The 24,340-nt window shown below is 50.4% G+C and overlaps 1 protein-coding gene across 7 annotated transcripts in view; it reads right to left on the bottom strand.

Moving 5' to 3' along the window:
- Positions 1–24,340, bottom strand: part of palld (palladin, cytoskeletal associated protein) — a 614,708-nt gene that overhangs the window by 41,670 nt on the left and 548,698 nt on the right. For all 7 annotated transcript variants that reach the window (XM_072515728.1, XM_072515727.1, XM_072515731.1 and 4 more), the window contains 5 exons: positions 17,040–17,711; positions 16,207–16,345; positions 12,429–12,530; positions 5,862–6,080; positions 3,743–3,892 (listed from right to left, as the gene is read on the bottom strand). In XM_072515728.1, the coding sequence (XP_072371829.1) occupies positions 3,743–3,892; positions 5,862–6,080; positions 12,429–12,530; positions 16,207–16,345; positions 17,040–17,711 (1,282 nt within the window). The remainder of the gene's footprint in view (positions 1–3,742; positions 3,893–5,861; positions 6,081–12,428; positions 12,531–16,206; positions 16,346–17,039; positions 17,712–24,340) is intronic.

The raw sequence follows: 24,340 nt of genomic DNA, 5'->3' as shown, positions 1-24,340 counted from the left end.
GCAAATTCCACACAAACACTTAAGGCCGGAAACGAACCAGGGTCCCTGGTGCTGTGAGGCAGCAGTGCTAACCACTGTGCCACCGATTATTGGTCCTGCCATCTATGCTTCTGGATTAATAATGCGGTACCTGATATACTCGCAAAAGGGAGGGGTGGGCTTGGCGCCCGTGGAGGGTGGGGGGGGGCGGGGGGGGGGGGGGGTGAGGGTGGTTGCGGTGAGACGATTTTGAATTTGATACAGTGAGGGCGGAAGTCTGGTACATGGTGAGGAGGGGTGAGCGGGTTCGTAGGGTTTAGTGGCGTGCCCGTGGCCAGCGTTGTTTGATAAACGGTGGGATTAACTTCGGTAGTAGGGGAGATGCTGGAATCTATCATCAAGGAAGAAATAGCAAGGCATCTGGATGGAAATTGTCCCATTGGGCAGACGCAGCATGGGTTCATAAAGGGCAGGTCGTGCCTAACTAATTTAGTGGAATTTTGAGGACATTACCAGTGCGGTAGATAACGGGGAGCCAATGGATGTGGTATATCTGGATTTCCAGAAAGCCTTTGATAAGGTGCCACACAAAAGGTTGCTGCATAAGATAAAGATGCATGGCATTAAGGGGAAAGTAGTAGTATGGATAGAGGATTGGTTAATTAATAGAAAGCAAAGAGTGGGGATTAATGGGTGTTTCTCTGGTTGGCAATCAGTAGCTAGTGGTGTCCCTCGGGATCAGTGTTGGGCCCACAACTGTTCACAATTTACATAGATGATTTGGAGTTGGGGACCAAGGGCAATGTGTCCAAGTTTGCAGACGACACCAAGATAAGTGGTAAAGCAAAAAGTGCAGAGGATACTGGAAGTCTGCAGAGGGATTTGGATAGGCTAAGTGAATGGGCTAGGGTCTGGCAGATGGAATACACTGTTGACAAATGTGAGGTTATCCATTTTGGTAGGAACAACAGCAAAAGGGATTATTATTTAAATGATAAAATATTAAAACATGCTGCTGTGCAGAGAGACCTGGGTGTGCTAGTGCATGAGTCGCAAAAAGTTGGTTTACAGGTGCAACAGGTGATTAAGAAGGCAAATGGAGTTTTGTCCTTCATTGCTAGAGAGATGGAGTTTCAGACTAGGGAGGTTATGCTGCAACTGTATAAGGTGTTAGTGAGGCCACACCTGGAATATTGTGTTCAGTTTTGGTCTCCTTACTTGAGAAAGGACGTACTGGCACTGGAGGGTGTGCAGAGGAGATTCACTAGGTTAATCCCAGAGCTGAAGGGGTTGGATTACGAGGAGAGGTTGAGTAGACTGCGACTGTACTCGTTGGAATTTAGAAGGATGAGGGGGGGATCTTTAGAAACATATAAGATTATGAAGGGAATAGATAGGATAGATGCGGGCAGGTTGTTTCCACTGGAGGGTGAAAGCAGAACTAGGGGGCATAGCCTCAAAATAAGGGGAAGTAGATTTAGGACTGAGTTTAGGAGGAACTTCTTCACCCAAAGGGTTGTGAATCTGGAATTCCTTGCCCAGTGAAGCAGTTGAGGCTCCTTCATTAAATATTTTTAAGATAAAGGTAGATAGTTTTTTGAAGAATAAAGGGATTAAGGGTTATGGTGTTCGGGCCGGAAAGTGGAGCTGAGTCCACAAAAGATCAGCCATGATCTCATTGAATGGCGGGGCAGGCTCGAGGGGCCAGATGGCCTACTCCTGCTCATAGTTCTTATGTTCTTCTGTTCTTATGATTCAGTAGGTCAGTGAGCAGAATGGTTCGTTGAATAAAAACCCATCTGGTTCACTAATGTCCTTGAGAGAAGGAAATCTGCCATCCTTACCCGGTCTGGCCGACATGTGACTCTAGACCCCAGCAATGTGGTTGACTCTTAACTTCCCTTTGAAATGCCCTGGCAAGCTACTCAGTTCAAGGGCAATTAGGGATGGGCAACAAATGCTGGCCTTGTGCCCGCGACGCCCTCATCCCACGAACGAATAAATATATAACAAGACGTTGGTATCATATTTTTTATCTTGTGTTATGACAGGGGGAAGGGTATGGGTGTTATCGGCTAGCCGAATCTGTGCTCGTGCGAGGAATCTGGGTGCAGAAAGCGAGCGGATCGAAGGCCTCAATACATCCATGAATCAGACTTTGCTAGGTCTCACCTGGCATTGACTCAGTCTTTACACTGCAAAGGCTTTTTTCTCAAAGGTTTTTCTCAAATGCTGCCATGTCGGCCGGGACCTTTTTACTTGTTCTGCATTACATTTGGTAGACCAACCAGGAACTAAAGTGGGGTCGTAGAACATGACCGCAAACTTGCCAAAACTATGTAAACAGACTGTCATGATATGCAAACATGCAACCAATGAACACTCAGAATAGGACACAACCAATGGGCAGTGAGGACATCAGAGGTGGCATCACCACAAGGGGGCATGACATAAACACTATAAAAGGGATGAGGCACTCACACCCTGCCTCTTTCCACAGACAGACATCTAGAGAGTTAGACAGGATTGATCAGCAGCATCACACCCCAGCATGTGGCTTAGAGCAAGCTGATACAGTTAGACTGAGTTACTACAGTTAGATTAGCAGAGAGTCGAACTCATTTGAGAACTGTGTTAATAGTTCAATAAACACGTTGAACTTATTTCAGAGTCTGGAGCATCCTTGAGTTGAGACTGCATCAGGTAGCAGTGTTATCCGAAGCAGCATGACACAACACAGGCCATTTCCCTGGGTTTTGAAGTGACCTTTCTTGTTCTTTCAAGAAGATTATCTTGAAAAAAATCCACAAATCCAGTCATTGCAAACCTGGAGAATTCTGTGCAGATGAAATTTAACCAGAGTTTCTGCGCATAAATTTTGCGCACACACAGAAAATAAATGCCCCATTTTGTCCGGCAGCCCTGATCTTTTCCTGTTCACCACCCCCCAATGTTGGGGAGGTCCCTGGGAACACCCCCTCACCCCATCCCCCTCCACCTGGCAAGGCCCCACCCCCCGGGCCTGACCCCGGCCCCTGGCTGTGCCAACCAGGCTCCGAAGGTGACACTGTCAGGCTACCAGTGCCATCGTGCCCGTTTGCTGGGGGAGTGCCAGGGTGCCACCCTGCCCTGCCCCCGACCATCCGGGGGTCTCCTTGTGCGTGATTCATCCCCCCCCCCCCACACCGACTCGTATGCGGCAAGATCAGGAGTCCCACGTAAACTGGGTGCCGAGGTTGCCAGTTTCGAGGCAGTGTACCTGTCGGACAGAACCTGATTATTGCTGAAGAGACTGGCGTTTTGCCAATCTTTTCCTCTTGCTCACCTCGGGACAAATGTGCCAATTTCAAACGATCACAACAATTTGTACTGCATGGACGGAATCTTACAGCCCCGTTTCAGTGGATGCATGAAATGCAGCGAGCCATTCAAAAGACCATTTTGCTTTGGCAGGATTGGAAGATCCCGCCGGTGGGAGGGGCCGTGAAATACCACCCCAGGTGGAAACACTGCTGATTGGCTGAACTAGTCAGGGTCACCTCACCAACTAATCAATCCTAGCAGCGAATGTCTGCGCATTGAAGTATATTGCCTTGGAAGGGTGACTGAGCATGAACATGGACCAAAGAGAAAAGGTCACACACCAATACATCTATTCCAGAACCAAGTTACATTCTCACATCCAGTTGTGCCACGCCCAACATTCAGTATTTTCTTACCCTCTGCTCCCTCATGTAGAAAACTGTGAATAGACTCCACTTACCAGTGGATTGGCCACCATGATGGTGTAATTCCCATCGTCATCGAGTGTGGCAGCTTCAGTGTGGAGGGAACATGTTCCATCTGCCTCTCGCTGGATCTGGTAGTGCTCGCTGCGTTTGGAGATTTGTTTACCATCTTTGAACCAGTAGACCTACCAAGGGAGTGGAGGAAAGAAGAGTAACTAACTGGTACTAAAAGGCCCCCATTCTCACAACATCTGTGATGCATCCAAGACAATAAGGGGAGGAGGGGGGCATCTGTATGTTTTCCAGTGTTACAAAGGCCACATTGGATTAAGTTACACAAGAGCCTCTCATTAACAGTGAGATTCTGAAGAGAAAACACAACAATACAAATTAATCAAACGACGTGGGCTGCAATGGCTCAAGGCGGCGGTTTATGGCACATTACCGCCTTCTCAAAGGCAATTGGGGAACCCTTACCAACGACGCCCACAGTCCATGAATATATGGGCTACAACCTCCACGGAGTGGCAAGCAGTGCCGAGAGGGTGGGGTGGAGGTGTTCCCTGGTCAGTTGGGAGTGTGGGGGACTCCTGTACGGGGAGCGGTCTGGGTGTTTAAAACAGTTACAGTGAAGTTAGAAGTGGTTTTATTCCTTCTAACTCTTTCGGAGTAACTATTAGCGTATCACTGGCAGAACCATCGGAGGTGAGCGATTCAAAGCGCTTCTGTCAGATGGCACCCAGCCCGGCGCAATTCTCCAGAGGACGTTCGCCGTTCCGGACAATTGCCGGATAAACCATCACCTGGAATTTTCCTAGAGGTATTCTGCAGAGCATCTTTAGGGTACTCCCCCCTCCCCACACTCCACCCCCACCCCCAAATCTGATGCTGGGCAAGATACTGGTCATTATATTTTATACATATCACAGATTTTGACCTTGACTGAAGCCTGTCCACTACGTTAAACACTTAATCCCTTCACCGCCGATGCAGTGTGGCCTCTTCCCGTGCCACAAACTTTCTAGATGGTTCTAGGCGGGTTGGTAATCAGAAGACACATTTAAAATTATTGGCAAAAGGGAAGAAAAAGGAGGTAAGTGTTTTGTTGTGCTCTTGTCGTGGCATAAGCTGCTTCCTTGATGTGCACTCTGACAAAGGAAGGTTCAGACTTGGATATAGCTTTAACACATTTATTACGGTTAACGATTCTCCTACTTGGATTCAACGCTACTGTTAATCCTGCTATAGCTACTCAGACAATCCACGTGGTGGGTGTGATGTTCAATCAACCCTGTGTCTGTACTCACTGAGTGTCTCCACTGGAAAGAGACTGAGCATGTGTGCTGTGTCCTTTTATATGGGTTGGTGTAATGCCCCCCTGTGGTAGTGTCACCTCTGTGTGTATCGTGAATGCCCATTGGTCGTGTCCTATCTTACTGACCTATTGGTTGACTGCCTGTGTGTCATGTCTCTGGTGCTCCCTCTAGTGTCTAGCTAGGTGTAGTGTATGTACATTAACCCTTTGTGCACTTAGTGATGTATATCACCACAGTAAGGAGAATAATTATTTTCTGTACAAAATTCTCGGAGGTTATTGCACCGCCTGAAAGGGCAGTGGAAGTAGATTCCATAAGATCATCAGAAATACGATCAAGAGTAGACCATTTGGATGCGCCATTCAATACAATCACGGCTCTACTTTCACTCCCCGTTTCCGCCGCTTCCCAAGAAATCAAATGTCTGTCGATCCCAGCCTTACGTGTGTTCAGCGATGGACCTTCTACAACTCTCTGGGGTAGAGAATTCCAAAGGCTCACAACCCTCTGTGTGAATAAATTACACCTCAGCTCAGTCCTAATCAATCAACCCCTCATCCTGAGAGGATGTGCCCCCCTCCCCTGCCATCCACCCCATCCCCCCATCGCCGGCTCCATGTCCTCCAGCCGGGGGGGAAGGAAACAATAGTAATTTTCAAAAGGAAATTGATTCACATTTGGAGAATACTTTTCAGGGGTGGTGGGACATGAGGGGAACTGATTGGATAGCTCTCTCAAGGAGCTGGCAGGGGCAGCGTGGGCTGAATGGTCTCCCTCTCTGTCAAAAGATTCAATTTCCTGATCCTACGGCTTGTGTTCTTGCCATTGCAGCTTGTACCTTCGGCACAGGATCGCCGATCACTTTGCAAGTGAATGTTACCGACGTCCCCTCGAAGAGTTTGACGTGTTTTAGCTTCCTCTCGAAGACGGGCGCGGTGCCGTCCTGGAGCAGCTCGTCGTGCTGGACCTCCTCGTCAGACTCATCTACAGGCGAACGCTCCAGGCGAAATTCAATCTCGCTGATCAACCTCTGCTCAAAGCTGGAGACCTTGTATTCCTGAAAGAAAAGACCCAAAACGTCAGCATCAAACGTAGGCTAAGTTAACACCGTAGATGGATTCATGAAGTCAGATCGTTGTTGACTGGCGTGGACACGGCAGGCCGAATGGCCTCCTTCTGAGCTGTAAACATCCATGAATCTATGCAAATAGTTTCTCTTTCTCTATACTCTACCAAAACTCTCCTTGATTTGAAGACCTCTCGCAAACCTTGCCTTAAACACCTGCAAGGAGTTGAAAAACCCCAGGTGTTGCAGTCTCTAAAGCCCCTAATCCCTCCCGTATCATCCCAGCAAGTCTCCCCTTGCTAAAGCACGCTGCACAAAAATGCAAACAATACTCCATTGGGGCCCAGCTGGGAGGGAAACATTCTATGGTCAACCATACAATGTCTTCTTTTCAAAGGCGCTTTGCAGCGAAGAGAAGGTCAGGGCCATGCAAAGAGGAGAGGTCAATGTAGTGGGGGGCTCCGCCACTTCAAAATCACAGAGGGGGCGGCAACGCTTTCGAGCAGCAAAATGGATAGTGGCGCTTAACACACAGCAGCGCTGGAGCGAATCAAATGAGAGGTCACGGGAGGATCTGCGGGTCGATAAGGTTCAATGATTTCTAAAGCAAAGCTGAGAGAAAGGGAGGGGGTGGGAAAAAATAACCAATGACCCTTAGATTAACCTTCAGAGTGATGGGCAAACACCACTCAAGATGTTCCACAGCAGCCAACAACTCTGTGAAGAACAGAAAGACAACGATATGAGGATGTTTAGGTGTTTTAGTAAGCTCAGAGAAGGAGGCAAAAGAGGGGGAGGTGTGGCGCTGCTAGTCAAGAGCAGTATTACGGTGGCGGAGAGGATGCTAGATGGGGACTCTTCTTCCGAGGTAGTATGGGCTGAAGTTAGAAACAGGAAAGGAGAGGTCACCCTGTTGGGAGTTTTTTATAGGCCTCCTAATAGTTCTAGGGATGTAGAGGAAAGGATGGCAAAGATGATCCTGGATAAGAGCGAAAGTAACAGGGTAGTTATTATGGGAGACTTTAACTTTCCAAATATTGACTGGAAAAGATATAGTTTGAGTACAATAGATGGGTCGTTTTTTGTACAGTGTGTGCAGGAGGGTTTCCTGAAACAATATGTTGACAGGCCAACAAGAGGCGAGGCCACGTTGGATTTGGTTTTGGGTAATGAACCAGGCCAGGTGTTGGATTTGGAGGTAGGAGAGCACTTTGGGGACAGTGACCACAATTCAGTGACGTTTACGTTAATGATGGAAAGGGATAAGTATACACCGCAGGGCAAGAGTTATAGCTGGGGGAAGGGCAATTATGATGCCATTAGACGTGACTTGGGGGGGATAAGGTGGAGAAGTAGGCTGCAAGTGTTGGGCACACTGGATAAGTGGGGCTTGTTCAAGGATCAGCTACTGCGTGTTCTTGATAAGTATGTACTGGTCAGGCAGGGAGGAAGGCGTCGAGCGAGGGAACCGTGGTTTACCAAGGAAGTGGAATCTCTTGTTAAGAGGAAGAAGGAGGCCTATGTGAAGATGAGGTGTGAAGTTTCAGTTGGGGCGATGGATAGTTACAAGGTAGCGAGGAAGGATCTAAAGCGAGAGCTAAGACGAGCAAGGAGGGGACATGAGAAGTATTTGGCAGGAAGGATCAAGGAAAACCCAAAAGCTTTCTATAGGTATGTCAGGAATAAGCGAATGACTAGGGAAAGAGTAGGACCAGTCAAGGACAGGGATGGGAAATTATGTGTGGAGTCTGAAGAGATAGGCGAGATACTAAATGAATATTTTTCGTCAGTATTCACTCAGGAAAAAGATAATGTTGTGGAGGAGAATGCTGAGCCCCAGGCTAATAGAATAGATGGCATTGAGGTACGTAGGGAAGAGGTGTTGGCAATTCTGGACAGGCTGAAAATAGATAAGTCCCCGGGACCTGATGGGATTTATCCTAGGATTCTATGGGAGGCCAGGGAAGAGATTGCTGGACCTTTGGCTTTGATTTTTATGTCATCATTGGCTACAGGAATAGTGCCAGAGGACTGGAGGACAGCAAATGTGGTCCCTTTGTTCAAAAAGGGGAGCAGAGACAACCCCGGCAACTATAGACCGGTGAGCCTCACGTCTGTAGTGGGTAAAGTCTTGGAGGGGATTATAAGAGACAAGATTTATAATCATCTAGATGGGAATAATATGATCAGGGATAGTCAGCATGGCTTTGTGAAGGGTAGGTCATGCCTCACAAACCTTATTGAGTTCTTTGAGAAGGTGACTGAACAGGTCGATGAGGGTAGAGCAGTTGATGTGGTGTATATGGATTTCAGCAAAGCATTTGATAAGGTTCCCCACGGTAGGCTATTGCAGAAAATACGGAGGCTGGGAATTGAGGGTGATTTAGAGATGTGGATCAGAAATTGGCTAGCTGAAAGAAGACAGAGGGTGGTGGTTGATAGGAAATGTTCAGAATGGAGTACAGTCACAAGTGGAGTACCACAAGGATCTGTTCTGGGGCCGTTGCTGTTTGTCATTTTTATCAATGACCTCGAGGAAGGCGCAGAAGGGTGGGTGAGTAAATTTGCAGACGATGCTAAAGTCGGTGGTGTTGTCGATAGTGTGGAAGGATGTAGCAGGTTACAGAGGGATATAGATAAGCTGCAGAGCTGGGCTGAGAGGTGGCAAATGGAGTTTAATGTAGAGAAGTGTGAGGTGATTCACTTTGGAAGGAATAACAGGAATGCGGAATATTTGGCTAATGGTAAAGTTCTTGAAAGTGTGGATGAGCAGAGGGATCTAGGTGTCCATGTACATAGATCCCTGAAAGTTGCCACCCAGGTTGATAGGGTTGTGAAGAAGGCCTATGGAGTGTTGGCCTTTATTGGTAGAGGGATTGAGTTCCGGAGTCGGGAGGTCATGTTGCAGCTGTACCGAACTCTGGTACGGCCGCATTTGGAGTATTGCGTACAGTTCTGGTCACCGCATTATAGGAAGGACGTGGAGGCTTTGGAGCGGGTGCAGAGGAGATTTACCAGGATGTTGCCTGGTATGGAGGGAAAATCTTATGAGGAAAGGCTGATGGACTTGAGGTTGTTTTCGTTGGAGAGAAGAAGGTTAAGAGAAGACTTAATAGAGGCATACAAAATGATCAGGGGGTTGGATAGGGTGGACAGTGAGAGCCTTCTCCCGCGGATGGAAATGGCTGGCACGAGGGGACATAACTTTAAACCGAGGGGTAATAGATATAGGACAGAGGTCAGAGGTAGGTTCTTTACGCAAAGAGTAGTGAGGCCGTGGAATGCCCGACCTGCTACAGTAGTGAACTCATTGAGGGCATTTAAAAGTTTATTGGATAAACATATGGATGATAATGGCATAGTGTAGGTTAGATGGCTTTTGTTTCGGTGCAACATCGTGGGCCGAAGGGCCTGTACTGCGCTGTATTGTTCTATGTTCTATGTTCTATGTAGGAGGAAATGGTTAATTCACTGGACTAGTAATCCAGAAATCCCGGACATTAGCTTCGGAGCATGGGCTCAAATCTCACCATGGTAATTGGTGGAATTTATATACAATTATTAAAATTTTAAAAATCTGGAATACAAAGCTAGTTTCACTAAAGTTAACCATGACGGCTGCCATCCATTGCTGTAAAAATTCATCTGGTTCACTAATGCCCTTTAGGGAAGGAAATCTGCCTTCCTTACCTGGTCTGGCCGATACGCGACTCCAGACCCACAGCAATGGCCCTCTGAAATGACTGAGCGAACCACTCAGTTCAAGGCCTCTTTGAAACATCGAGAAACAGCTGAAGAGACTAGATACTGCAAACGCTAGGGGCCCTGGACAATATTCTGGCAATAGTAGTGAGGGCTTGTGCTCCAGAAACTCGCTGAACCACTAGCCAAGCTTTTCCAACATTGGCATCTACCCGGCTTAGCATTGCCCAGATATGTCCTGTACACAAAAAGCAGGAGGAATCCAACTCGGTCAATTACCGCCCCCATTCGTCTACTCTTGATAAAAGCAAATGACTGCGGATGCTGGAATCTGAAACAGAACAGAAAACGCTGGACAATCTCAGCAGGTCTGACAGCATCTGTGGAGAGAGAAGGGAGCTAACATTATGAGTGTGCATGACTCCTTATCAAAGCTCAGAGTCTACTCTTGATCATCAGTATAGTGATGGAAGGGGGTCATCAACAGTGCTATCAAGTAACACTTATTTAGCAATAACCTGCCCAATGACGCTCAGTTCAGGGTCCGCCAGGGTCACTCAGCTCTTAAATTCATCACTGCCTTGGGTCAGACATGGACAAAAGAGTTGAATTCCAGCAGTGAGGTGGGAGTGACTGCCCTTGACATCAAGGCAGGATTTGATGGAGTGTGGCAAAACGGGAATTAATGGAATCGGGGGGAACCCTCCCCTGGTTGCACTGATACCTGGCACAAAGAAGGCGGGTCTTTGTAAAGGGTCCAGGCGCAGGCAATGGCGCCGCACCCATTCGCCCCAGGGGAGTACTCGGATAGTCCTGTGGTGGTAGCCACGTTGAAGATTTGGAGGCAATTCCGACAACACTTTAAGTTGAGGGCATCAAGGGTGTTGGCGATAAGAGGGAACCATGGGTTTGAGCCAGGGTGGATGGATGTGAGGTTCCGGGCATGGGATGAGAGCGGGGTGAAGGAGATGAAGGATCGGGGGCTGGACTCTTCACTGGCGGGATTCTCCGTTGCGCCGGCAGTGCACCTACCCCTGGGGTTTCCCGACGGCATGGAGCTTCCCACATTGGGAAACCCCATTGGCCGGCTGGGAGGGGGGGTGGGGGCGGGGGGGGAGGGAGAATCCGCTGCCAGTGGGGGAACACCGCATCAGAAAACTGGTGCAGCGGGGCAGAGAATCCCGCCCCTGTTTTTGAAGGGGCGTTTCGCAAGCTTGGAGGAGTTGGAAGTTTGGACTCCAGTGTGAGGAGGGCTTCAGGTCTATGCGGGTGCGGAACTTAACGAGAAAGATCTTCCTGGTGGCACTGCCCTCCTTGTTGCTGGAGGAGGTGCTGTCGGTGGTGGGGCTGGAGGGTGAGGTCATTTCAGCAATTTACAAAGAACAATACAGCACAGGAACAGGCCCTTCGGCCCTCCAAGCCTGTACCGGTCATGATACAACCCTTGGCCAAAACCCTCAGCACTTCCTTGTGCCGTATCCCTCTATATCCATCGTGTCCATGTGTTTGTCAAGATGCCTTTTGAACACCGTTAATGTATCTGCTTCCACAACCTCCCCTGGCAATGCGTTCCAGGCACTCACCACCCTCTGTGTAAAAAACCTGCCTCGCACATCTCCTCTAAACCTTGCCCCATGGACCTTAAAGCTATGCCCCCTGGTGATTGACCCCTCCACCCTGGGAAAGAGTGCCTGCCCATCCACTCTATCCATGCCCCTCATAATCTTGTAGACCTCTATCAGGTCACCCCTCAACCTCCGTCGTTCTAATGAAAACAGTCCGAGTCTATTCAGCCTCTCCGCACAGCTAACACCCTCCAGACCAGGCAACATCCTCATTTCATTTTCATTTCATTTCATTTCATTTCATCCTGGTAAACCTCCTCTGCACTCTCTCCAAAGCCTCCACATCCTTCTGGTAGTGTGGCGACCAGAATTGCGCGCAATATTCCAAGTTTCTATTTCACGGCGTAAAGACTGGATTTTAAAAAACGCAACGATCAGCGGCAGGCCACCACCTACCTCAGCAGTTTGAGTGCTCAAGCTTCGGCCCAAAATACAAACACAATGTATTTTTAACTGCACTGACAAATGGCACTGATCGCTGGTGAGCAAGATTGCTGAGCCATTTCCCTCAAGTAAGTTGAAAACAACGACAGAATAACTCCCTCGATCCCGGTCTGGAAAGAGTTAAACTGGACACTAAAATTAATCCCATCAGCGTCAAATCTTTTCACCTATTCCAAGTACAGAATTAGTTTGTGAACTCCACTCCACATTGAATTAAAAATACCCTGACTCAAACCCCAAATAAAAATGATCATGTTCCGAATAATGTGAGGTAACTGTTCCCTCTGCTCAATTTCCCACTGAAATAAAGCAAGAACCGGACGGGGAAGAAAATGGTGCCTTCCTTCAAATTGAGGATCAAGTCATTACCCTGAAGAATACGTTTTTGTTCTGCTTCGCTCCATTCCCGTCAGAATTGGAGGGACGTGATATTAGATGGGGAGTCCTTGCTGTCTTATTTGAAAAACTAATTGAGGTTCAGAATCGTTTTCTCTCTCCCAACCGAAACACTTTCTCCCGCGACAATGGAATTTCAGAGAATGACTTGAACCGTTCGCCACGAACGCACCTGGTTTGCAGGCTCATCCTCAGCCTCCTGAAAGTTGAAGACAGTGGCGGCATTGTCCGCTCCCAGAAGCCTCCGGGCCATCTTTTCCTCATAGGTCAATCTCTGAAATGGGGAGGAGGGGGGGGGGGGAAAGATGAGGAGGAAAGGAAAACGTCGAGGGAAATAAGTCACAGATGTAGACCGTGTATGATAAGCAAATAAGTAAAAATCAGCCCAAACGGTTGGAGGCTGGAAACCTGCCACCGTGAGCAAACCACAATGCATCCATTTGGAAGGCAGTAAGAGTTGGACATCTCTTTAGACAGTCCTTTCCAGGAACCCAGGAACTTACCCCCCGAAGGCACTTCACAGTCAATGGAATACTTTGTGAAGTACAGTCTCTGTTGTAAATGGAGCAGTCGCTGTGTGCACAGCAAGATCCCACGAAAGACAAATATAGAAATGACCAGATTAGCAAACGTTCCTCAGTTATCAATGGGCAGGCATATTTACGCACCCTGCCAACATTGACAAGCTCAGTATTTAGTTTGTTTAAGTACAAGCGCACGGCCTTGTAGTTCAATTCGGACTGGAGCAACAGGTTAGGCATGAGGTTTGGGGCTGACTTTGAGCAGCGAACAGCGGGGGTGCCCAGTTGAACCCATTAACGTGAGAGCAGTCGGTCAGAAATGGCATGAGTGCTTACCCAAGCTCCATCACAATGAGCATCATGAACTGGTTCACACTTCCTACGTAGGAGTGCCTCCATTTATAGCAGGCACATTGGCGTGGGCCACAGGTTCCCCACTATACCGGGTGGACAGGGAAAGCTTAAAATCCCCAACTCAGTACTAACGGGAGAGCTACACTGTCTTTCAAATGAAACGTTAGGCCAAGGGACAGGAGTGTTAATTGTTCAGGTGGGGGTGGGCCTTTATTAGAGGATTACTTGAGATACCCGTTGACGCGGCTGGTGAACTGTAAGATTCAGAGCTGCATATTTGTATTGTTTCTCTCGGAATAAATCTAAAGGCTATAACAAAAACAGAAGATTTGACAAAATCTGTGGAGAGAGAAACAGAGTTAACGGCCACGATTTAGAAGCCCTGTTGATCATGGGGGCAAATCCCATAATGGCTGCTAAATCTCGCGAGCGGCCAAAAACAGGATTTGCGGCGGTGAGATCTCAGTTTGAGATCTCGCCCCCCCCCCCCCCCCCGCCAGTGAGCCTGATTTCCATTCATTGGCATAAATTAATATTTACTTACCTCCCTTGACACAGTACCCCTCCCTCCAGTGAAAACCAGTCGGGATGAACACGCCAGGTGTGCACGGTGAGGGATAGCCCTCAGTGGTGCAGGATGTGGGCTTCCCCTGGCAGTGCCAACCTGGAAGTCAGAGGGTGGTGTTTCCAGGGGCAGAGCCGAGGGCAGACTCGTGGCCCACCCGGTGCCTGTGAAGGGGGAGCGGGGAGTGCCTGCTTTGGGGCAGGTGACCAGGCTGGTGCCTGTGAGGGAGGGTGGGGGAGGGGGTGGAGGAAGGTGGAGGGTGGACTCGGTGCCTGTGAGGGGAGGGGATGGGTTGGTAGGGAGGAAGAGTGGAGGGGGTTGTGGGGGGTGCACCCCGATCCGAGGAAACAGATGGGCTTGTAGGGGGCGGGGCGGGACCGATCCTGCTAAGACAGGCGTGGGTGGCGCCAGTGATGAGGAGGGGGTGGCCTCCCCAATGCCTGTGAGGTGGGGGAGTGCCCCATTGCCGGGAGGGTGCCGATCGAGTCTGCCCCGACCCTCTGAAAGAGCGCCCTGCCTAGGCCCACAACCCCACCCTTTCCCCACAACCCAGTAACCCCACCTAACGTTTTGGACACTAAGGGACAATTTAGCCTGGCCAATCCACCCAATCTGCGCATCTCCGGAGAGTGGGAGGAAACCGGAGCACGCAGTCATGGGAAGAAAGTGCGTCCCCTGGAACTGCCGGGCATTGCTTGGGGTGGGGGCGGGGGAGGTCCTAGTAAACTCTTATGCACTGAGACGGCCTCTAAAAACGGCGGGTCAACCTCGAGTGACTCGGTTGCAGGCGGGGCAGGCGCGATCAGAGTTAATGGGTTGGATTCTCCGCAGCCCGATGGCGTAATCGCGGCCAGCCTCTGGGGCGGTGAATCCAGTTTGACGCAGAAATTGGTACCGGCGCCGCTCCGGCGATTCTCCGGGCACCGAAAATCGGCATCCCCGTGGAGTACGCCCCGCCGCCGGGGGGCCCATTGCCAGAGGCCCGCTCAGCAAACCTTCGCTCCCGACCGGCCGAGTTCCCGACGGCGTGGAACTAACCACCTATTGCCGGTCGGGATGCTCGGTGGCGGCTGTGGATTGAGTCAGGGGCGGGCACATCGGAGACCAGGGTGGGGGGGGGGGGGGGGGGGGGGGCCTTATAGGTGGCCAGGGATTAAATGTGCGGGGTCTGAGGGTCGGGCGCGTGGCCAATCGGGGGGGGGGGGGTCTCTTTCGTCGGTCTGGCTCCGCGGTCCGAGTCAGCCATGGAGCAAGGTGTGGCCGCTGGAGGTCGCCGCCGTGCGCCTGTGCGGCCTCTGACCCAGAGGTGCGAGGTCCCGTCTCTGCAACAAAAGCTGCGGGATTCACTCCAGTTCCCTGCTAGACCCCTGCAGGGCTATGAATTCGTCTAACTTTTTTCCAGGAATTTCAGGGCTAAAACCCCACCGTTTTGACGTCAGCCTGGGGGACATAGTCTCATTTTCGGAGAATCCAGCCCAATATGGAACCGAAGAAGAGTTACACTGGTGTTATAACGTTAACTCCGCTTCGCTGTCCACAGATGCTGCAAAACGTGCTGAGTTTTTCCAGCATCTTCTGCATTTGTTTCAGATCGCCAAAGTATTTGGCTTTTGATGTGTGAGATGGAGAGGTGTAAGGAGAGGTCTCAGAGCTGAGGGCCCCCAGTGGGGGAGTGGTGAGAATGGCCAATGAACCAGAGACTAGAATGAGGAGCGCAAATATAAGAACATAAGAACTAGGAACAGGAATAGGCCACCTGGCCCCTCGAGCCTGCTCCGCCACTCAATGAGATCATGGCTGATCTTTTTGTGACTCCACTTTCCCGCCCGTTCACCATAACCCTTAATTCCTTTATTCTTCAACAATCCATCTACCTTTTATCTTTAAGACATTCAACGGGGTAGTCTCAACTGCTTCACTGGGCAGGGAATTCCACAGTGTCACGGCCCTCAGAGGGCTGGAGCGTTGGATGGGGTTACAGAGATAGGGAGGGGTGAGGCAATGGAGGGATTTGAAATCAAAGATGAGCATTTTAAAATCAAGATGTTGCTTGATCAGGACTCAAAGTAGATCAACGCGCAGGGCTTATAGGGAATGGGACTGGCTGCGAGTTAAGACACGGACTACTGTGCTTTGGAGGATCTCATGTTTATGTGGGATAGAATGTGGGAGACCAGCCAGTAATGTGTTGGCAGAGTTGAATCTAGAGGTGGAACTCAACCTCTAGACGAGGTTGTGCAATGTTTGGAGGCAGATAGGATCCCATCACAATTATGGCACTTCTCGGCAACACTGTACCTACTCAACATTGCACTGGAGAATCAGTGTCCATCATATGCTTATCCACAACATTTGGACCCAATGGAAGGTGCGCGACTGAGAGCGTCAACTTGACACCCAAGTCCCTTGAAGGCTTTAAATTTGAAGGTGGAGTTATTGGGTTAACACCAACACAATGCCATTTGGAAAATTCAACAGGAGAAGCATTTTGTTCTCTGCCCAGGGTTTACCTGGCCATTGCTTAAACGGTCATCCTTAAAGCGGAGCTTCCTCTCCAGGTCCTGAATGACCGCATCCTTGGTTCCCTGAATTTCTTCGTCCGTCGCCAAGCGAGGAGTCCGGCTGTTTCTCTTCAGACTCTGAGGGGTTCTGCAAGGCACAAGCAGGTTAGATTTTTTAAGTGTAGATGGCCAGACATAGCTTTGCGTCTTGGAAAACTTCGGGCCAGCTTTACAAGGAGTCATGCTGGCTCCCGTGGCCTTTTAAAAAGATGGCAGGTGGGACCCAGATGCAGAAGTCCTGACCCCATTTCTGACAGATCCCACGGCTAGCCCGCTATCAAAATAAATCCTTTAAATTACCAAAATGAATTCTAAAAGCCCAATTTCTAATTTATTAATGTTCAGTTAAGCCGTGGAGTTTTGAATTTATCTCTACAACAATTTAAAGGGCAAAAATATTTGCAGGACTATGGGGACACAACATGGACGTGGGGCTGATTGGATTAGTCTTTTATAGATGGGCTGAATGCTCCATTCTGTGCTTCCTGATTCCATCATAATTTGAAAAGAACAACAAAATACACCATCAGTATTACCCAGGTTGTAATATCTGAAACTGCTCTGACCTCAATAGAAGCAGTATTTCTGCTCTATGTTGTTAAGGTTGCATTTTGCCTTTTAAGGTGGAAGTTGGCCAAGTTATATTTTAGAAAAGGAATTTTCAATGTGTTTGACGATGCTTTCAAATGATTTCAATAAGGTGCAATCAATTCCTGCTGAAATGTCAAGACTTCAGACAAGACACTGTAGGTTGTCAATAGAGTGCCTCAAGGCTTACTTACATTGGGATGGCTCCTTTTGGAAGGCCCAGAGCGTTGACTGGTGACACAATGGACTGTGATGGCAACACGGAGCTGAGGAAAGCACTAGGCGATTGGGTGGAGTGAGGAGAGGCTCTTACAGCCGAGGGGGAGAAGTAAACCGGCTGGACTGGGGAGGGCAGAAGAGGCGGGGGCGGAGGAGGCAGAGGGAAAGGATCTTGGGCGAAGATAATGGGGGGACTGAAGACCGGTGGCGGAGGAGGAAGAGGAGGAGAAGACGAGCGAGGGCTCAGGGTTGAAGGGGAGGCGAGGCGCCACTGCTCACTGTCGCCCGGGTAAGGCTGCGCAAAGGGAGGTGAAGCGACTCGGTTAAAGGGTTTGTGCGAGGTGGGGGGAGAGAGGGGAGAGGACAGGCTGGAACCCGAAGAGCCAGAGGAAGGAGACAGGTACCCGGCAGAAGACGGCAGGCTTTGAGCGGCAATGAACTGCTTGGGCCGAGCATAATTGAAAGTTGTCGTTTGCTGCATGGTTGGCGGAGTGTGGGGGTTCAGCACGCTCATTGGGGCGGGGGATAGCTGGTTCGAGGGTGGCGAGCACTGCGGGAGGTGAAACGTTTGCTGATTTGGACAACTGCTTTCTCCTTGCTGCTCCAGAAGAATCTGACTCTGTAGCTGCTGCAGTCTCAATGGGTCGCTGGAACAGAAGGAGACAAAGATTAAGCTCATTATTAATTAATATCCCGCTGCACAGAGTTATCCATATCAATATCCAAGTGTTTCATTCAACAAATGACTGTTGCGGCGGTAAAAGATTTCTTCCATAATGTCTGACAAATTAGCAATGAAAGAACTTGTAGTTATTGAGCACCTTTCACAATCTCAGGACATCGCACAGCACTTTACTGTCATCTAAGTACTTTTGAAGTGTGGTTACTTTTTGTTGTGTGAAAAATTTACACACAGCAAGATCCCACACACACGCAAATGTAGCTAGAAGCAGATAATAATCTGTTTCTGTGAGGCTGATTGAGGGATAAATGTTGTCGAGGATTCCAACTCAACCCTTCGTCAAAATGGTGCAGTGTGTCAATGTGACGTTAATTATATTGTTAGGATACATGGGCATTTTCCAATTAAGCACTTTGTGGGCAGGTAACATAGCTCCAGGGACTCGGGTTCGATTCCCGGCTGGATCACTGTCGTGGGGAGTCTGTACGTTCTCCCCGTGTGCGCGTGGGTTTCCTCCGGGTGCTCCGATTTACTCCCACAGTCCAAAGACGTGCAGGTTAGGCGTGTTGGCCATGCTAAATTGCCCTCAAGTGTCTAGAAATGTTGGGTGGGGTTACGGGGCTAGGGCGGAGGTGTGGGCTGAAGTAGTGTGCTCTTTCCAAGGGCCGGTGCAGGCTTGATGGGCCGAATGGCCTACTTCTGCACTGTAAATTCTATGAAATCAATAAGTAAAGTGTGATGGAACACTTCGGAGCCAATGCTATGGAAGGTATTGATAGTGGCATCACGGTAAGACAATGTGTTAATCGGAGAACAAGGATCAGTGCTCAGTGAAACTATCAGCACCTTCCATAGTGTTGTTTTCACTGAGACTGTGAACTATGGAAGGTGCTGATAGCTTTGCTTTCACTGAGAACTAACATTAATTAACCTATTAACACACATTCTGGGGGCGATTCTCCACGGCGCGGACCAAGTGCCCGCGCCGTCGTGAACGCCGTCGCATTTCACGGTGGCGCGAACAGGGCCCGGTCACGACCTATTCTGGCCCACACAGGGGGCCAGCACGGCGTGGGAGCTGTTCACGCCGCTCCAGCGTCCTTACGCGGCACCAGATGGGCGCCATGACAACCCACGCATGCGCAGTTGGGGGCAGCCCAATCCTGCTTATGCACAGTTGGGCCGTGCCATCCTGCGCATGTGTGGGGAACTTCTTAAGCACGCCGACCCCTCACCAACATGGCGCCGGTGTTCTGGGGCCGCGCGCGAAGGTGGTAGGCCCGGGGTGGGGGGGGGGGAGAAAAGAGGCCGGCCCGCCGATTGTGTGCCCCGATCGCGGGCCAGACCCCATCGGAGGCCTCCCCTAGTTAAGGAGGCCCCCTCCCTCCCCCCACAGGCCGCCCCCCCCCCCCCCCCAGCATTCCTGCAGAGTTACTGCCGGCAGCGACCAGGGAACCTGTCGTGTCATAGCGGCCGCTCGGCCCATCCGGGACGGAGAATCGCCACTTGCCATTTGCGGAGATTCTCCGAGCGGCCCGACGCGAATCGCGCGGTGCTGGTTTCGGGGTGGTGGGAGAATCGCCTGCAGGGATCGGGGCGGCATGGCGCGCTTCTCGCGGTGCCCCGGCGATTCTCCCCCCCGGTGTGGGGGGGGAATCGCGCCCTACATCTTACCTTTATGCCAATATCAGCACCTTCCATCGTCCTTCACTGTGCCATTAACACTGCCTTTGTCTCATGCCCCACATATCTCTGTTCAATCTCTCCTGGCTCCCTCCTAACACTGACCTTCTTCTTTGCTCCACCTGCTCCACCCCCTCTTAAACAGTATAAAATCCAGCACATTTCTCCCTCTCTTTAGCTCTGAAGAAGAGCCGTACAGACTCAAAACGTGTTCCTCTCCCCACAGATGCCTCCAGTTCTGCTGCGTATTCCCAGCATTTTCAGGTTTTATTTCAGATTTCCAGCATCCGAAGTACTTTGTTTTCATACATTTTACCTACTTTTTGTGGGCGTCACAGTAGCATAGAGGTTAGCATTATCGCTTCACAGCGTCAGGGACCCGGGATCGATTCCCGGGTTGGGTCATTGCCTGTGCGGAGTCTGCACATTCTCCCTGTGTCTGCGTGGGTTTCCTCCGGATGCTCCGGTTTCCTCCCACAAGTCCCGAAAGACGTGATTGTCAGGTGAATTTGGACATTCTGAATTCTCCCTCTGTGTACCCGTACAGGCGCCGGAGTGTGGCGACTAGGGGATTTTCACAGTAACAGTGTTAATGTAAGCCTATTTGTGACACTAATAAAGATTATTATTATAATAGTTTGACTATCTGTGCAACAGGATGCTGGCTCGAGCAGTGAACACAGATTTGCTGAATTCCTTCAAACAAGAGAGATGGGCGGGTTTCTGTGTGAGATGGAGCTCACTATATACAACAGGTGGTTACTGTATAGAGTGACCAGAGCCAGAGTGGTCTCCTGGACTTGTTTCGAAGTGTCAACTCAGGCGGGAAAAGCGGATCGCAGTCTGCCTGCTCCCATGCGGGATTTTCCTGCTCTATTTATTGACACTTGATCACAAAGATCCTGCAGGCGGGTCCCACCACATGGAGGCAGAGGGACGAGCTCTGAATGAGCCCACCTGGACCACAAACCGTGGACCTCAAAGGGCACCCCGATCTAATAATAAAAATAAGAAAGAGGTTCCCTCCCCACGGACACGGGAACCCTCACCCCCAAATCCTATCCCCCACGGACACCGGGAACCACCCCCCACCCCACCCCCATCATGCACATTCGCCCCCCCCCCCCTGTAAAATTTCAATCATGCACTGCTCCCAGCACTCCCTCTGTGACTAATAGCGTTGACCAGGGAGAACTGGTGGATGTGGTTTATTTAGACTTCCAGAAGACTTTCGACAAGGTCTCACATAGCAGATTACTATGTAACGTTAAAGTGCATGGTAGTGTCTTGAGATGAATAGAAAGCTAGTTAGCAGACAGGAATGTTGGAATAAATGGGTCTTTTTCTGATTGGCAGGCAGTGACTAGTGGGGTACCGCAGGGATCTGTGCTAGGACCCCAACTGTTCACATTATATAATAATGAGGGAACTAAATGTATTTCTCAACTAAAAGTTTAAAATACTCATCGGACCTGTGAGAATGGGTATCGAGCTCATGTACTCATGTTTTTTAGAATTGCAATTAGCCCCATCTGGATTCCCAATTTCCTTTCCGATATCCACTCACAGAATGGGAAGGCCAGCATTAATTTCCCATCTCTAATTGCCCCGGAGAAGGTGGTGAGCCGCTGTTATAGTTTGCTAGCCAGTTCCCAGGGCAATTAAGAGTCAACCACATTGCTGTGGGTCTGGAGTCACATGTAGGCCAGACCAGGTAAGGACAGCAGATTTCCTTCCCTAAAGGGGACATTGGCGAACCAGGTGGGGTTTTATAGTGATCTGTCACGCAAAAGTGACACCAGCAATTTTTACTCCAAATTTATTTAATTAACTGAATTCAATTCACAAATTGCCGTGGTAGAACTTGAACCCATATCCAAAATTATTAGCGCTGTCCTCTGGTTTATTAGTCCAGTAACATATGCATTATGTTACCATACCCACAGCTAACTAGTTACAGTGGCTTGTGATTTATGCTGTGTCAACAATGTGCTATCCACACGTGAGAAAGAAAAACATTGCCGAGGTAACTCTAATCACAAGAAGCCATGGAGACAATTCATGGAAAGAAAAAAACATTGGAAACTCGAAAGAAAATTAGAAAATGAGGGTGCAGCAAAAAGAGGAGGATGGCGAAAGTTAACTCCAATAATCGTATGTTGAGGAAGGAATGAGTCTGCAGCCAGCCTGTACCTGAAGACAGGTTTATTTCTAGGACTGCAGAGTAAAGATACAGAACTTTCCAGCTCCTCCTCCAGACCCAACATGAACACATTTTTATACTCTTGCAATGAAGCCCTAATATTTCCATCGATCCATAGAACCCCTACAGCGCAGAGAGAGGCCATTCTGTCCATCGGATCCGCACCAACCCTCCGAAAGAACGCTCAACCTAGGCCCACTCCCCCATCTTGTCCCAATAACCCCACATAACCTGTACATATTTGTACACTAAGGGTCAATTTATCATGGCCAATCCACGCAACCTGCACATGTTTGGACTGTGGGAGGAAACCAGAGCACCCGGAGGAAACCCACGCAGACACAGGGAGAAAGTACAAACTCCACACAGACAATCACCTGAGGCCGGGATTGAACCCGGGTCCCTGGCGCTGTGAGGTAGCAGCGCTAACCACTGTGCCGCCTCCCTTCAATCAAACTTCTCCAATTGGAGATAGCTATTAATTGTCCCTGAGAAGGTGGTGAGCCGCTGTTATGGTTTTCTAGGCCAGTTCCCAGGGCAATTAATTTCCGCCTTAAAGCATGGGGCGCGATTCTCCGACCCTCCGCCCGGTCGGAGAATCGCCGGGGGCTGCCGTGAATCTCGCCCCCGCCGTGTCCCGAATTCTCCGCCACCAGAGAATCGGCGGGGGCGGGAATACGCGCCGCGCCGGTCGGCGGGCTCCCCCCCAGCGATTCTCCGCCCCACGATGGGCCGAAGTCCCGCCGCTGTCAACCCTCGCCAGCCGGCGTGGATTGAACCACCTACCTTACCGGCGGGGGCAGACGGCGCGGGCGGGCTCCGAGGGGAGGGGGGGGGGTCGCGGGGCGATCTGGCCCTTGGGGGTGCCCCCACGGTGGCCTGGCCCGCGATCGGGGCCCACCGATCGGCGGGCGGGCCTGTGCCGTGGGGGCACTCTTTTTCTTCCGCCTTTGCCATGGTCTTCACTATGGCGGAGGCGGATGAGACCCCCTCCACTGCGCATGCGCGGGGATGCCGTGAGTGCCGCTGACGCTTCCGCGCATGCGTCGCCCGGCGAAGTCCTTTTGGCGCCGGCTGGCGTGGCGCCAGAGGCCTTTCCCGCCAGCCGGCGGGGCGGGAATCACTCCGGCGCGGGCCTAGCCTCTCAAGGTGAGGGCTTGGCCCCTAAAGGTGCGGAGAATTCCGCACCTTTGGGGTGGCCCGACGCCGGAGTGGTTCCCGCCACTCCATTACGCCGGATTCCCCCGCCCCGCCGGGTAGGGGAGAATCCCGGCCCTGTTCTCTATTGCCACACAATTTCAACATTGACAGCTCAGATACATAGAACATGCAGTGCAGAAGGAGGCAATTCAGCCCATCGAGTCTGCAGCGACCCACTTATGCCTTCACTTCCACCCTATCCCCATAACCCAATAACCCCTCCTAACCTTTTTAGTCACTCAGGGCAATTTATCATGGCCAACCCACCTAACCTGCACGTCTTTGGACTGTGGGAGGAAACCGGAGCACCCGGAGGAAACCCACGCAGACACGGGGAGAACGTGCAGACTCCGCACAGACAGTGACCCAGAGGGGAATCGAACCTGGGACCCTGCCGCTGTGAAGCCACAGTGCTAGCCACTTGTGCTACCGTGCTGCCGATGCTAGCGTGCAATGGAAAACAAAACAATGCTGAATGGTTAAGAGGCAGAGAGGGTAAAACTACAGCGAAATACTTCAGCGGATGGAAAATGGAGGACAAACAAATGAGAAGTAATCACATGGGGGTGTTTTAGTCTTTCATGGGATGTGGACGTCGCTGGCAGGGCCAGCATTGGTTGCCCATCCCTAATTGCCCCTTGAGCTGCCTGGCTTGCTCAGCCGCTCAGGGGCAGTTGAGAGTCAACCATTGTGCCGTGGATCTGGAGTCAGATGTAGGATGGACCAGGTAAGATTGGCAGATTTCCTTCCCTAAAGGACACTGGTGAACCGGATAATGGGTTTGTAAACAAGAGGAAGAGAGTTTTGTGATCGTTATGAACTGAATTTGCACTCTGCCAGCTGCTGTGGTGGGATTCGAACATGCACCACCAGAGCATTGGCCTGGGTCTCTGGATTAGGGGCAGCACGGTAGCATTCTGGATAGCACAATTGCTTCACAGCTCCAGGGTCCCAGGTTCGATTCCGGCTTGGGTCACTGTCTGTGCGGAGTCTGCACATCCTCCCCGTGTGTGCGTGGGTTTCCTCCGGATGCTCCGGTTTCCTCCCACAGTCCAAAGATGTGCAGGTTAGGTGGATTGGCCGTGCTAAATTGCCCTTAGTGTCCAAAAGTTGCCCTTAGTGTTGGGTGGGGTTACTGGGTTATGGGGATTGGGTGCAGGTGTTGACCTTGGGTAGGGTGCTCTTTCCAAGAGCCGGTGCAGACTCGATGGGCCGAATGGCCTCCTTCTGCACTGTAAATTCTATGATAATCTATGATGATTGCTGGTCGAGTGACTTTACCGCTGGGCCATCATCACGAAATAATTCGGGCAGGGAGAAAATCAGGGAGTTGAGGTAGACGTCAGCTCTGAGCGAAGAGTAGGCCCGAGGGACTGCTTTGCTCTTCCTATTCTATGCAAGGATCAGGGCTCAGGTACAATTCTGGCACAGATGAGTTTATCTTTTTTTTTGCCGTTTTAAGCTTCCAGCGAGCATGAAAATAAGAGGGGAGAATACAACCAGCTATA

Source organism: Scyliorhinus torazame, chromosome 9 (genome assembly GCF_047496885.1).
Source record: "Scyliorhinus torazame isolate Kashiwa2021f chromosome 9, sScyTor2.1, whole genome shotgun sequence".
Lineage (NCBI taxonomy): Eukaryota > Metazoa > Chordata > Chondrichthyes > Carcharhiniformes > Scyliorhinidae > Scyliorhinus > Scyliorhinus torazame.
This window is presented reverse-complemented; position numbering and strand designations above follow the sequence as displayed.